At 45.3% G+C, this 14,930-nt stretch overlaps 1 protein-coding gene across 1 annotated transcript in view; it reads right to left on the minus strand.

Annotated features, from left to right (window-relative positions):
• The window catches only part of LOC124795568 (RING finger protein nhl-1-like), a 118,245-nt gene extending 105,775 nt beyond the window's left edge, over positions 1 to 12,470 (minus strand). The window contains exons 1-2 of the mRNA XM_047259640.1: positions 12,355 to 12,470; positions 2,830 to 2,957 (exon numbers count right to left, since the gene is read on the minus strand). Coding sequence (XP_047115596.1) covers positions 2,830 to 2,957; positions 12,355 to 12,470 — 244 coding nt within the window. The remainder of the gene's footprint in view (positions 1 to 2,829; positions 2,958 to 12,354) is intronic.
• Between the last annotated feature and the right edge of the window lie 2,460 nt (positions 12,471 to 14,930).

Here is a 14,930-nt window from a genome sequence, read left to right on the forward strand (position 1 = left end):
GGTAACACGCTTGGGTGTGTTCTTTCGGTGTTTGTTGCCAACGTCTGACGTGGTTACTTTCGTTAAGTTTGGAAGTGGAAAAGGTTCTTTCGAGTTTAGATGAAGTTCACGCTCAAAATTGTGCAAAATAGATCAACTGAGAACTATTTTCTTCACAGTAGCTCACAAAAGCCCATTGCTCACAGCGACGCAGTGCCGTACTCTGTGGGGCGAACAACACAGAAATCGGACGGTAGGTGACTGGAGGCGTGCAGTGTGGTCCGGAGGGTCGCAGCTTTGCCTCGTTTCAAACGCTGCACGGCGCCAGATGCGCCAACGGCCCAAACTTGCAGTATGTGGAGGCTGTAGCATTGGCAGTGAGTGGGTGTTTGTCGCGTCACGACTTGCACTCATTAAGGATCCCGTGAACACGAACCATGACTACTCTTTCAGCTCTCTGTATGGCCAAGTGCTTCCCATTCCTATGAGTCGGCACTGGGTTCCCCCCCCCCCCCCCCCCCCTGTTCTCTCAATACGACACTACACTCTATGATCAATTGTCAATTGCGTGCACGAGACAGCTACATTTCAGGTCACCTGAAAAGCAAGCCACCACAATGGAGTAGACTGTAAACAGCACAGACATACAGGTATATTACGTGAAATGACTTATGAATATGTGGATTAGCTGCGTCAAAGAATAGCGATATCAGATGAGTACGAGGTTTCGAGGATAGGAAATGAAGTATCGATGTTTTGGGTATGGTGTGAACGATTTCGGTGAGGGGACGGGGACCGCGATTGGGTAAATGTGAATTCACTCTTTAGTGAAAAATGATAAGAATGGAGCAAATTCTATGAGGAAAGGAGAAAGAGGGTACTTGATTTGTTGGAAGGGAAGGTAATGAGCAAAGTGATGGAGATGAGAGCAGAGAGACGGTGGGGCCCAGTGTACTGAATTTATGGAATGCGTGGGGAATTTGAAGATGTCTAACGTGAGTAGGAGAGAAGAAGGTAAAGAAATGAACAAAGCAATCGATAGTCTGAGGCGGTCCATTGTCGCGACGGATATTACAAATTGGGAATGTGCTGATATCTGTGTGACATTGGTGGAGGTGGGAGGTTATTTGGTATAGAATTTTGTGAAGTTAGCGAATGTGAATGTGTCAATTCCCTGTAGACAATCATTTTGTGCCACAAGATACTCGTGCAGGTCCTCTGATATACAGGGTGTTACAAAAAGGTACGGCCAAACTTTCAGGAAACATTCCTCACACACAAAGAAAGAAAATATGTTATGTGGACATGTGTCCGGAAACGCTTACTTTCCATGTGTCGTACTTGTAGGTGGAAGAACATGGGGCCCAATGAAGACATCACCAACAATGCCTGCCCAAACGTTCACAGAAAATCTGTGTTGATGACGTGATTGCACAATTGCGTGCGGATTCTCGTCAGCCCACACATGTTGATTGTGAAAATTTACAATTTCATCACGTTGGAATTAAGCCTCATCCGTAAAGAGAACATTTGCACTGAAATGAGCATTGACACATTGTTGGATGAACCATTCGCAGAAGTGTACCCGTGGAGGCCAATCAGCTGCTGATAGTGCCTGCACACGCTATACATGGTACGGAAACAACTGGTTCTCCCGTAGCACTCTCCATACAGTGACGTGGTCAACGTTACATTGTACAGCAGCAACTTCTCTGACGCTGACATTAGGGTTATCGTCAACTGCACGAAGAATTGCCTCGTCCATTGCAGGTGTCCACGTCGTTCTAGGTCTTCACCAGTCGCGAGTCATAGGCTGGAATGTTCCGTGCTCCCTAAGACGCCGATCAATTGCTTCGAACGTCTTCCTGTCGGGACACCTCCGTTCTGGAAATCTGTCTCGATACAAACGTACCGCGCCACGGCTATTGCCCCGTGCTAATCCATACATCAAATGGGAATCTGCCAACTCCACATTTGTAAACATTGCACTGACTGCAAAACCACGTTCGTGATGAACACTAACCTGTTGATGCTACATACTGACGTGCTTGATGCTAGTACTGTAGAGCAATGAGTCGCATGTCAACACAAGCACCGAAGTCAGCATTACCTTCCTTCAATTGGGCCAACTGGCGGTGAATCGAGGAAGTATAGTACATACTGACGAAACTAAAATGAGCTCTAACATGGAAATTAAGCGTTTCCGGACGCATGTCCACATAACATCTTTCCTTTATTTGTGTGTGAGGAATGTTTCCTGAAAGGTTGGCCGTACCTTTTTGTAACACCCTGTATAGAGGTTGAAGGGAAGTAGGACTGGTAAGTAATAGGTAGATCACAAGATATCATAAGACACAAGACAGGCAAGTGGAGGCATCTTGTGGTACAGCCTACAATTATTACTGTCCTTAGAACACAGTATTTGCACCCGACGTGGGACAGTGTGGCATTAAGGTCGCGTGGGAGGCATCTGGAATTTCTGACATCTTGCAAAGAGAGCCGGCATTGCGATGTCTTTGGTACGCTCAGTGAGGAAACTGAAGTTTGTCTGCACAGACCTAAAGGTTATATGAAGTACAAGGATGAGGCCAGAACGTGAACTTGAGGCGCTCTTGCAGTGAGAGGGAAGGTACGGAATTTGTTGTTAAGAGCAGCATAGGGGGGAGATCTGGATACAAAGGACGCAATACGGCGATCATAAATTTTCGACAAGAAGGGGGTTTAAGATATATGCTAGTAATTCATACTTTTAGTGCTTGTCAGAACAGTGAGAAACTGACATTAAGCATATCTGAAATATTCCACAGTCGAAATACATAGAAGCGTCGACAGGAAGTATGCAGTACTCACTTGCGTCCCTGGCGACTCTGACGAGACAGTCCTTGCAGAAAGAGTGCTGGCAGGCTGGCAGCATGCGGGGGTCCTTCATGCGGCCCTTACACAGCGGACACTCCACCAGCTGCTCCAGGGAGGCCGTCCTGCCGAAATCCCATCACCGACACTTACAGCCACAGCAGACTCATTTTATTGTGCGTGCATTCTGACTTGATAAGTGTTCAGCCAGACATGTTCACTTTTCTTTAATCGTTTGAAGTAGTGTCGTATATTTCCCTACGTAGGGTACGGCAGAACATATGGTACTGTCAGATGCAATGTCACAGATATAAAACAATAGTGCTACTGAAAAAATGGATAAAAAACAGTGTAAATATCTTACATATATGGTCCACTAGTTTAACAGAGAAATGCTTGTAAGGTTAAATTTAATTTCCTGCCACAGTTAACAGTCTCCAAGGTCAGTGTCAGGAACTCCTATGTGTCTCCTCTATACGATGTTACAGTTCATCCTGGATGATGTTCAACTCTCGTTGAAACTGAAATATGGGTTGAATACTTTCTTCCATCTTAAAAGGGACTAGGCGCTCAGTCAGGAACCGCGCGACTGCTACGGTCGCAGGTTCGAATCCTGCCTCGGGCATGGATGTGTGTGATGTCTTTAGGTTAGTTAGGTTTAAGTAGTTCTAAGTTCTAGGGGACTAATGACCTCAGATGTTAAGTCCCATAGTGCTCAGAACCATTTGAACCATTTTTGAATCTTAAAAGAGCGTCCTTGCTTACTTCATCGTTTGTTTGGATTCTACCAGCTGTCTTCCACCTGGCAAGGTAAATCATAGCCTGCTGGTTTAGTGCGAATGTTTGACGATTTGTGCATCTGATGCTGCTTGGTAATCCATATTTCCCCCTACTTGTGAGATATATTAAACCATTAGTCAAGACACTCTATAGTAGTTTGTATTAATGGCTATTTGGATTTTATCCTATATGTGGAAATAAAATTGCAAAGCATCACTCTAAGACTCACAGTTTGGCAACACCCTTGTGTCACTTGTGCACGTTTGCTGAGTCCCTTAAAAATGTACATGTACTTCTGACCGACTCCTAGACGCCTGTGTGTAGGCAACCCCTCAACATCTTACAGCTGAGTCGCAGTGCACTGCTGCTACAGTGCCTGTCTGTGGCTACAGTGCCCGTCTGTGGGCACGTAGGATCTAATCAGTGTTGATGGGACTGGCGGCTCACAGGCGCCTAGGAAACAATCAAGTGTTGTCTCTGTACAGCCACAGTTTTACTCATGGGGTGCTACCGAAGGTGTTGCCAAAAGGGGAGACTGTTAAATCTGGTGGAGGTCCTGTAATGGGGTGTGGGGCGTGTCCAGTTGAACTGCTATGGGACCCCTCATACATCTAGGTACGACTCTAACGGGTAAAACATACATAAGCATCCTCTCTCATCACCTGCATCTATTCATGTCCACTGTGCATTCCGACGGACTTGGCCAATTCCAGCAGGACAATGCCACACCCCACACGTCCATAATTGCAGCTCCAGGAACACTTTTCTGAGTTTAAACAGTTCCACTGGCCACCAAACTCCCCAGACATGAACATTATTGAGCATATCTGGGAATCCTTGCAACGTGATGTGCAGAAGAGATCTCCACCACCTCCTACTCTTACTAATTTATGGACAGTCCTGCAGGATTCATGGTTTCAGTTCCCTCCAGCACTGCTTCAGACATTAGTCGAGTCCATGGCACGTCGTGTTGCGGCACTTATGCGTGCTCGAGAGGATCCTACACAATATTAGGGACGTGTACCAGTTTCTTTGGCTCTTCAGTGAAGACGTACCCTTTGCCATTTAGGTCACGCATTTGTCAGTGTTGCACAGCTCCCGTGATAACACTACAGGGCGGCGTGAAGTAAGAGAGCTGAAAAAGTGCAAAAGCACAGTGGATCACATTCAGAATTCGTCGAACGGTTCTGAGCCGTTCCTAGTACTACCACCCACTATACCAGAGGAAAAACTGTTGTTCTGCTCCACTACAAAGGGGTCAGATCACATTTAATGGTGTCGCATCCCAGGATGTCCTTAAAACATAGCTCAATCATCCGGAAGATGTCAGTAGTGGCAAAGGTTGTCAGGAACGTCATTCTGTTCGACATGACACTACGAACTGGTGTTTTCAACTGCAAAATGTAAGTAAATCAACGCCCCAACGGACGGGGTAGTTTCACTGACGCCGTTTATGCCACCTCCTGAGACCTCTTCGTATTGATTCTGAGCAGCAGTATGTCTGAAATGTTTTCCTCGGATACCCATAAGAAAACTGCATGATTTTCTCGCTGGACGTTGCGTTTCCCGAGGCCAGTCACAGTGGCGTCAAGAGAAGAGGTGAACTCTGCGTAAGCCACCTTGCAATTCACGTGAACTCCTGAGCTATGGCCGTGTTTTCGCATGTGTCGCCACTGTGCTGTTTGATGAGTTTCCGAGCCCGAGGGTAAGTCGGAGGCCGCCACATTTTTGTACAATTACAAAAGCAGGTTGTAGGTATCCTTGAGCCAAATTTCACACTTCTGCGTCGCAATTTTGAGGCGAGGGGAGGGGAGGGGAATGACGTGTTTCAAAAAAGTGATACTTCAATTCCTTTTCGCAATGCATTTTACACATACATGTACTGCGTGTGATGTGAAAAATAGACAACTTGGCCAGAATGCTCAATAAGGAGCCATTTTTCCTCAATTTTCATTTTGGTGCTTTTCTAACCTCACGCGAAGGCTCAACCAAATGTTGGCCCCAAAAGACCGGTATATTCTCAGGATGTATAGTCTACATGGTAAGGCTTTGAGAGCGTTACATATAGATGACCTTGATCGGGGAATAATGTTCTCTGCGTATGTGCGCAACATAGTACATGTCTTAGTAACTGGTAGAGCAAATGGTTTTCTCTTATACATTCTCAGTTTAAGTTGAATGGAAGAGTAAACTGGCTGTTCAATATTGTGTGTGTACCTCTATACGAAATTCAACATGTATTCATGTAAAACAAAATTAGTTTACCGGAGATTACTTTGAGGGATGGGCCCTTATTTAGGGTTCTTTGGTTGAGTAGATTATAGTTACCTGAGGAAAACATAAACACTCTGTCTTGCGAGTCATTCGTACACTGTTTGGGACTGAGGAATATTACTTCCAGTAGAACTACATGCCCACCACTACGACACCACAGAGGTGTGCTAGCTTACCAAGAAGACAATCTTCCGATGTACTCTCCAGGGACAATGAGTCGAGTTCAATATAGGCCAGAAAATCGGCGTACAGAGGAATTGGAACGGCAAGTGCGACAATCGTAATGTACATCTTGACAAATACAGCTGCAGCAGCAGTTATCTGTGAAGAAGATTATCCGGTTGTCGCATGACGTGGTGCAAGCTGGAGTGAAGGATACGTATCTTTTGGCTCGAAGGTCATACTTCGATCATTCCAGCGCTTGGTATACAAGGTTACTCACGGAATTTCAAAGAAGCTCAATCGGCAGCATTGTCCTCGTAACTGATGGTGGCCCGATGAATCGAACTTGAGAGGAAGTCATGAGCCAGAGACTTCAAAGGGTCTGTAAGCCATTACGGCTGCTGGCGGCGGCAGACGGAGCGAGATCCGTAGAAGTAAGGACGCAGAGACATCATTACTTCTACGAATCTCGCTCCGTCTGCCGCCGCCAGCAGCCGTAATGGCGGGGATAAGCCTGAAGATGGTCTGAGGAAAGGGCCGAAACCGGCTGCTAATGCCAACTCAGAATGTGTTCAGAAATTTTGCAGCAGACCAATGTTAACAATACTGGTCTGTAATTGTACTGGTCAATCAATCTTCAAAGCCAACTGCTTAAAAATTACTTGTGTGACCTATCTTACAATATTCCTCATGTGTGTGGGACCCATATCAAATAAAATAGGACTAACAGAATACATATAAAGGAGGAACGGCGGCATGAATGCTCACAGGTTTGTTTGACACACGGGGCAGCTTCAAGGAAATCCTGAAAATCTTGGATTGGCAGGCTCTTAAAGTTAGACACCAATTCTCCGCTGAAAGCCAACTTAATAAGTTTCAAGAGCCAGTAGAAACTGAGGAATCTAGAAATCTTTTGCAGACCCATACGGCCCACACACACACACACACGAGACTGCACTAATTTCAGCGCACAGACACCCAAGCAGTTATTTTTCCCACGCTCCATATGCGACTGTTACAAAAAGAAACCTTAACAGGTACACACGACTTTCAGAAATGATGTACAATTGCATTGTTTTACAAATACCGCTCAAACTACGGGAAAGTCCTCTTGTAGGAGGATGAAAACTGACTGGTATGCCACGCAGATGCTAGATGGCAGCTGGGGATTCTGTGTATGGCGAAAGAACAGCGCTTGTTTGTTGTTAAGTAGGGGAAGCTATGGACAAGGTCGAAGGCGACTATTATAGACAAAGATGGACTACATGGTATTTGTGGAAGGAAGGAGTCAAAACAGTAGATATTCATAAACTTTTAACTGTGGTGTGTGGTCAAGAAGGTCGTCACAGAAGACTGTTTACAACTGGGTCGCTGGTATCGTTTCCTAACACAGGATATAAGGAAGACAGGAGGTTACGGGTCAGTGTGAAATTTCCGAGAGTTTAGAAGCAAATTCAGAAAGACAAACTTCCAGTGAAGGCAGGTTCACTGTGTGGATCAGCGACAAACACCGTCACAAAGCACCTAGGAGAGGAGCGGACTAACACTCGATAGGAGACGCAAGTATCTGATAACACTATTTATTGCAATCAGACTAACTACTAAACTGAAGACTTGTTCTAAACATTAGAAAAAGTAAAGGAGGCAACTGTTTGCATGGCAGAAATCAGTGTTTGAATCCATAGGATGAGAGCTAACTGAAGTAGCGAACACCACCAGCATTTTAAGCCCAGGCTTTTGGAGCAGCACTCCAAGTGAGAAAAATAGATTTTTTGGAGCTTACTGATGTTGGCAACGATCAAAACGGTGTTGGTGCCCGAACGATCTGACTGAGGACTGTGTCTGAATACAAAAACTTTTTAATGGATTGTGGTGGAGCAGTATTTCTCCCTGTCTCACTAACACACCGACTTCAGTCAATCTACGAGTGGTTCTGGACCTCTAAGGCGCCTCTGGCTAATCACATTCAGATTCCTCCCCTTCTCCTCCTACTCGATAGGCAGGGATCTTACAGTAAAAGACTCCAACTTTGGTAGTGACAGCATTCACTGCCCTACCTCTTACGGCCAGCAACAACAGTGTTTTACGTCACTTGGCCCCACCCAGAGGCCTTTAGTCAGTGGGGTCCGCTCTCGTAGCACTCAATGCAGTGTAAACCTACTGACGTTTCAGTTCTCAGAAGCAATTATCAAACTTGCTGCGTCTGCTAAGACGTGCCTTTCTGTGACCATCTTCTACTTTGACGCCTTACAACAGCATATAAGCGGTGGCTGTTAATTCTCTGAAGTAAAACTGCTGCCCTGGAACAATTGCCCCGAGCGTCTGGAAGTGGCAGGGCTCTAGCATTATCCATGACCTCCGGTAACCTAAGAATTACCACTTTTGCCTGCCTTCTTCATTGTGTGTCTGATTTTCTGTCTTGGAGTGACCTTGCTAGCTTCCAGCAGCCTTAAGCTTTCTTCTAACCGGTCTGATACTTCCCGCCACGAATGCCTCTCCTGCGCCAACCTCTTCATCTCAGAGTAGCACTTGCAACCTACGTCCTCAATTATTTGCTGGATGTATTCCAATCTCTGCCTTCCACTACAGTTTTTGCCCTCTACAGCTCCCTCTGGTACCATGGACCCAGACGTCTTAACAGATGTCGTATCACCCTGTCCCTTATCCTTGTCAGTGTTTCCCACATATTCCTTTCCCCTCCTCCCCGATTCTGCGCAGAATCCCATCATTCCTTGCCTTATCAGTCCACCTAATTTTCAACATTCGTCGGTTGCACCACGTCTAAAATGCTTCGATTCTCTTCTGTTCCGGTTTTCCCACAGACCATGTTTCATTATCACACAATGCAGTGCTCCAAGCGTACATTCTCAGAAATTTGTTCCTGAAATAAAGGCCTGTGTTTGATACTAGTAGACTTCTCGAGGCCAGGAATGCCCTTTTTGCCTTTGCTAGTTTGCTTTTGATGTCCTCCTAGCTCCGTCCGTGATTGGTTATTTTGCTGCCTAGGTACCAGAATTTCTTAACTTCATCTACTTCATGACCATCAACCCTGATGTTAAGTTTCTCGCTGTTCTCTTTTCTCCTACTTCTCACTGCTTTGGTCTTTCTTCGATTTACTCTCGTCCATCTTCTGTACTCATTAGACTATTCATTCCATTCAGCAGATCATGTAACTCTTCTTCATTTTCACTCAGGAAAGCAATATATCATCAGCGAATCGTATCATTGATATCCTTCCACCTTCGATTTTAACTCCACTCCTGAATCCTTCTTTTACTTCCGTCATTGCGTTTTTGATGTACAGTTTGAACGATAGTGACGGAAGACTACATCCGTGTCTTACAACCTTTTTAATCCGAGCACTTCGTTATTGGTCCTCCACCCTTGTTATTCCCTCGTGCCTCTCCTACATATTGTATATTACCCGTCTCTCCGTAAAGCTTACCCCTATTGTCCTCAGAATTTCGAACATCTTGCACCATTTTACATTGTCGAAAGCTTTTTCCAGGTCGACGAATCCAATGAACATGTCTTGATTTTTCTTTAGCCTTGCTTCCATTATTAACCGAAACGTCAGACTTGCCTCTCTCGCACCTTTACACCTCCTGAAGCCAAACTGATTTTCATCTCGTGCATCCTCAATTTTCTTTTCCATTCTTCTGTGTATTATTCTTGTCAGCAGCATGAGCTGTTAAGATGATTGTGCGATAATTCTCGCACTTGTCAGCTCTTGCAGTCTTCGCAATTGTGTTGACGCTGTTTTTCCGAAAGTCAGATGATATGTCGCTAGACTCATACATTCTACGCACCAACGTGAATAGTCATTTTGTTGCCACTTCCTCAATGATTTTAGGGATTCTAATGGTATGTTATCCATCCCTTCCTGCCTTATTTGATCTTAAATCCTCCAAAACGCTTTTAAATTCTGATTCGAATACTGGATCCGACTTCTAAACCGACTGCTGTTTCTTCTTCTATCACATCAGACAAATCTTCACCCTCATAGAGGCTTTCAATGTACCCTTTCCACCTATCCGCTTAAGCTTAACAATGTACAACTCGTTACATCGTCAGTATATGACACTGGGTTCACTAGTGGAAGGCAAACTGCACACTAGAATATCATTACAGGTCGTCTGTCAACATCGTGCCTCCAGGGAACACTGAGGTTGTGTCAACAGGTGGCTACACACCCTTACACAACTTAGGCACAGGATTCAGCAGAGGCGGCAGAGAAAGTGCTCCGAAGTAGCACTCGTACAGAATGACAATGCCCAGCTAGCCCCACATCGGCAATGCCGCGAGTAAGAAGATGAAATGACTGAAGTTCATTGTTGTGCCACAGTTACCATATTCACCAGTTTTTCGCTCTGTCTGATCACGCTTTACTCAGTAACATGAAGGTCACTCTGCGAGGTAATAGGTTCGGAAAGAACGAAGAAATACAGACAGTTATCGACGAGCGGTTACGTAGCACGCTCAAACATTGGTTCCATGACGCAATAAAAACGTTGTGAGGAAGGCGGTAGCAGTGTACTAATGCATTCCACGTACGTTAACTCATGCTCATCGATAAATAAGGTACAATAAACTACTACTGTAAATGATCTCCAAACGTCCGTTGAAGTACCGTGTGCAATGATCTTGTGTTCAAAAATGGCTCTGAGTACTATGGGACTTAACTGCTGAGGTCATCAGTCCCCTATAACTTAGAACTACTTAAACCTAACTAAGCTAAGGACATCACACATATCCATGCCCGAGGCAGGATTCGAACCTGCGGTTCCAGACTGTAGCGCCTAGAACCGCTCAGCCACCACGGCCGTCGATCTTTTGTGTGTTTCTGTGTTGTATGTGAATGCCTGTATACTTGTGCTGTTGTAACACCTCGTATGGTCACATAATGCTGCACACAACATATTCAGTACAACTACTTATCACAGGCGAGTATTATTATTTTTGATATTGTTAAGTCTTTCTGTACTCAAGTGCCCTATACTCAAGTGCCTATATTCAAGTGACCTTGGAATGTCGGTATATACCTAAAATAACTTAGGAACAGATCTGTGTGAAACACCTTGGTCTTTTAGATTTAGAAATATCTCAGGCGTGGAATTAAAAACCTTTTCATTCGAATAATAATTTATAGTTTTGTGGGTTCGCGTGTAGTAACACCTTTTACATGGTACGCTTATTATTAATTTGAACTTGATAATTTTTTTAATAATGAAAATCTCGTCACTCGAACAAAATACGAGTATAGCTGTGAAGTGACAACCACGAGAATGGTTAATATTGATACAACTATTTGCAAAGAGAATCAAATTAACTTTACTTCGGTATGTTTACTCAAGAATTACTTGTGAACCCTCTCCATTTTTCTTTACGCCACTTAATATTGGATTAATTTGAACAAGAATCTCCTGTCTTGCAAATGACAGCCAACAATACAGATTACAACTCGTGCTGTACTGCACGTTATTAATCTCTTAAAAAACGTGCAGCTAAATTTTCACACATGGTAGGGATGCTACCGCTACCGAAATAAGTGTTTTCGTTATAAATAACAGCGTATATTTGCCAGAAGAGTGGTACTAGATACATACGTCTCCATCCGCATCTTCCTCATATGAAGATCCGAGCAAAAGTAGTATAATTCTGAAAATCTATTTCTATTGTTTCACTGTTCTTAAACCATGGATTATCCTGCAATATTGATACTGTTTTTCACATTCTTTTAGTCACATTCTTTTGCAAACAAAATACGAGTAACAGTTTGTTTAAGCATGTCATGTCAGTCATAAATAAATATTTCTCATTCCCATAGAACCAGTACACGTGCTAAGAACTGTCTAAGACGCACTTGCAGAGAATGTGTGTAGACTTAGACGCTGATGTGGATGTGCCTACAGAACCTCAGACACATCCAGTTGGCTGTGCGGGATTAGCTGAGCGGTCTTAGGCACTGTAGTCATGGACTGTGCGGCTGAACCCGTCGGAGGTTCGAGTCCTCCCTCGGACATGGGTGTGTGTGTTTGTCCTTAGGATAATTTAGGTTAAGTAGTGTGTAATCTTAGGGACTGATGACCTTAGCAGTCAAGTCCCATAAGATTTCACACGCATTTGAACAATTTGAACATAGCCAGTTAGTTGCGTTCTGGAGTACGGATGCAGGTGTGGGAGACTCACCCCGGCTCTGGCTCACGCGTGGTCCTCGTCGCGACGAACGTTTTGGCCCTGGCCAGGCGGTGCTGCTTGCGCTGCTGCACCGGCGACAGCGCCGCTGTCTTTGCCGCTGTCGCCGGCTGCTGCTGCTGCTGCTGCTGCTCGGCCAGGGAGGGGTGCAGCTTGATCTCCCCGGCGGACACCGCCCGCAGAAGAATGGAGCGCACCTTCCCGTCCGCCGACGTGGGTGACGTCATGCCGCCTCCTGCAAAGTATGCAACACGAAACGCAGAGTGAAGCTGCGCTCACACTGGCTCCGACACCGGTGCAGACCACCGACGACCCACATCGGCCGGAGACGGCAGATCTTTTCAAAGCAGTACGCCACCACGTGTGTCACACTGTGGCCGATCTTATCTCCCGAACGTACAGACTTTGTACGACAGTCGGTGAAATGCAGATCAGTTTGTTTTCTTCAGTCAACCCGACCGACGTTCTCGCACACGAAATATGGAGCCTGAAAACTGACAAGTTTAGTCCAGAAAGAGCGAGTTTGTGGCGTCCTGAGAATGAAAATATCATAATCGGTATATACACTACTGGCCATTAAAATTGCTACACCAAGAAGAAATGCACATGATAAACGGGTATTCATTGGACAAATATGTTATTGTAGAACTGACATGTGATTACATTTTCACGAAATTTTGGTGCATAGATCATGAGAAATCAGTACCCAGAACAACCACCTCTGGCCGTAATAACGGCCTTGATTGAGTCAAACAGAACTTGGATGGCGTGTACAGGTACAGCTGTCCATGCAGCTTCAACACGATACCACACTTCATCAAGAGTAGTGACTAACGTATTGTGACGAGCTAGTTGCTTGGCCACCATTGATCAGACCACACTTCATCAAGAATAGTGACTAACGTATTGTGACGAGCTAGTTGCTTGGCCACCATTGACCAGACCACACTTCATCAAGAGTAGTGACTAACGTATTGTGACGAGCTAGTTGCTTGGCCACCATTGACCAGACCACACTTCATCAAGAGTAGTGACTAACGTATTGTGACGAGCTAGTTGCTTGGCCACCATTGACCAGACCACACTTCATCAAGAGTAGTGACTAACGTATTGTGACGAGCTAGTTGCTTGGCCACCATTGACCAGACCACACTTCATCGAGAGTAGTGACTAACGTATTGTGACGAGCTAGTTGCTTGGCCACCATTGACCAGACCACACTTCATCGAGAGTAGTGACTAACGTATTGTGACGAGCTAGTTGCTTGGCCACCATTGACCAGACCACACTTAATCAAGAATAGTGACTAACGTATTGTGACGAGCTAGTTGCTTGGCCACCATTGACCAGACCACACTTCATCGAGAGTAGTGACTAACTTATTGTGACGAGCTAGTTGCTTGGCCACCATTGACCAGACCACACTTCATCAAGAGTAGTGACTAACGTATTGTGACAAGCTAGTTGCTTGGCCACCATTGACCAGACCACACTTCATCGAGAGTAGTGACTAACGTATTGTGACGAGCTAGTTGCTTGGCCACCATTGACCAGACCACACTTCATCAAGAGTAGTGACTAATGTATTGTGACGAGCTAGTTGCTTGGCCACCATTGACCAGACCACACTTCATCAAGAGTAGTGACTAACGTATTGTGACGAGCTAGTTGCTTGGCCACCATTGACCAGACCACACTTCATCAAGAGTAGTGACTAACGTATTGTGACGAGCTAGTTGCTTGGCCACCATTGACCAGACCACACTTCATCGAGAGTAGTGACTAACGTATTGTGACGAGCTAGTTGCTTGGCCACCATTGACCAGACCACACTTCATCAAGAATAGTGACTAACGTATTGTGACGAGCTAGTTGCTTGGCCACCATTGACCAGACCACACTTCATCGAGAGTAGTGACTAACGTATTGTGACGAGCTAGTTGCTTGGCCACCATTGACCAGACCACACTTCATCAAGAGTAGTGACTAACGTATTGTGACGAGCTAGTTGCTTGGCCACCATTGACCAGACCACACTTCATCGAGAGTAGTGACTAACGTATTGTGACGAGCTAGTTGCTTGGCCACCATTGACCAGACCACACTTCATCAAGAGTAGTGACTAACGTATTGTGACGAGCTAGTTGCTTGGCCACCATTGACCAGACCACACTTCATCAAGAGTAGTGACTAACGTATTGTGACGAGCTAGTTGCTTGGCCACCATTGACCAGACCACACTTCATCGAGAGTAGTGACTAACGTATTGTGACGAGCTAGTTGCTTGGCCACCATTGACCAGACCACACTTCATCGAGAGTAGTGTCTAACGTATTGTGACGAGCTAGTTGCTTGGCCACCATTGACCAGACCACACTTCATCAAGAGTAGTGACTAACGTATTGTGACGAGCTAGTTGCTTGGCCACCATTGACCAGACCACACTTCATCAAGAGTAGTGACTAACGTATTGTGACGAGCTAGTTGCTTGGCCACCATTGACCAGACCACACTTCATCGAGAGTAGTGACTAACGTATTGTGACGAGCTAGTTGCTTGGCCACCATTGACCAGACCACACTTCATCAAGAGTAGTGACTAACGTATTGTGGCGAGCTAGTTGCTTGGCCACCATTGACCAGACCACACTTCATCAAGAGTAGTGACTAACGTATTGTGACGAGCTA

This window comes from Schistocerca piceifrons, chromosome 4 (genome assembly GCF_021461385.2).
Source record: "Schistocerca piceifrons isolate TAMUIC-IGC-003096 chromosome 4, iqSchPice1.1, whole genome shotgun sequence".
Lineage (NCBI taxonomy): Eukaryota > Metazoa > Arthropoda > Insecta > Orthoptera > Acrididae > Schistocerca > Schistocerca piceifrons.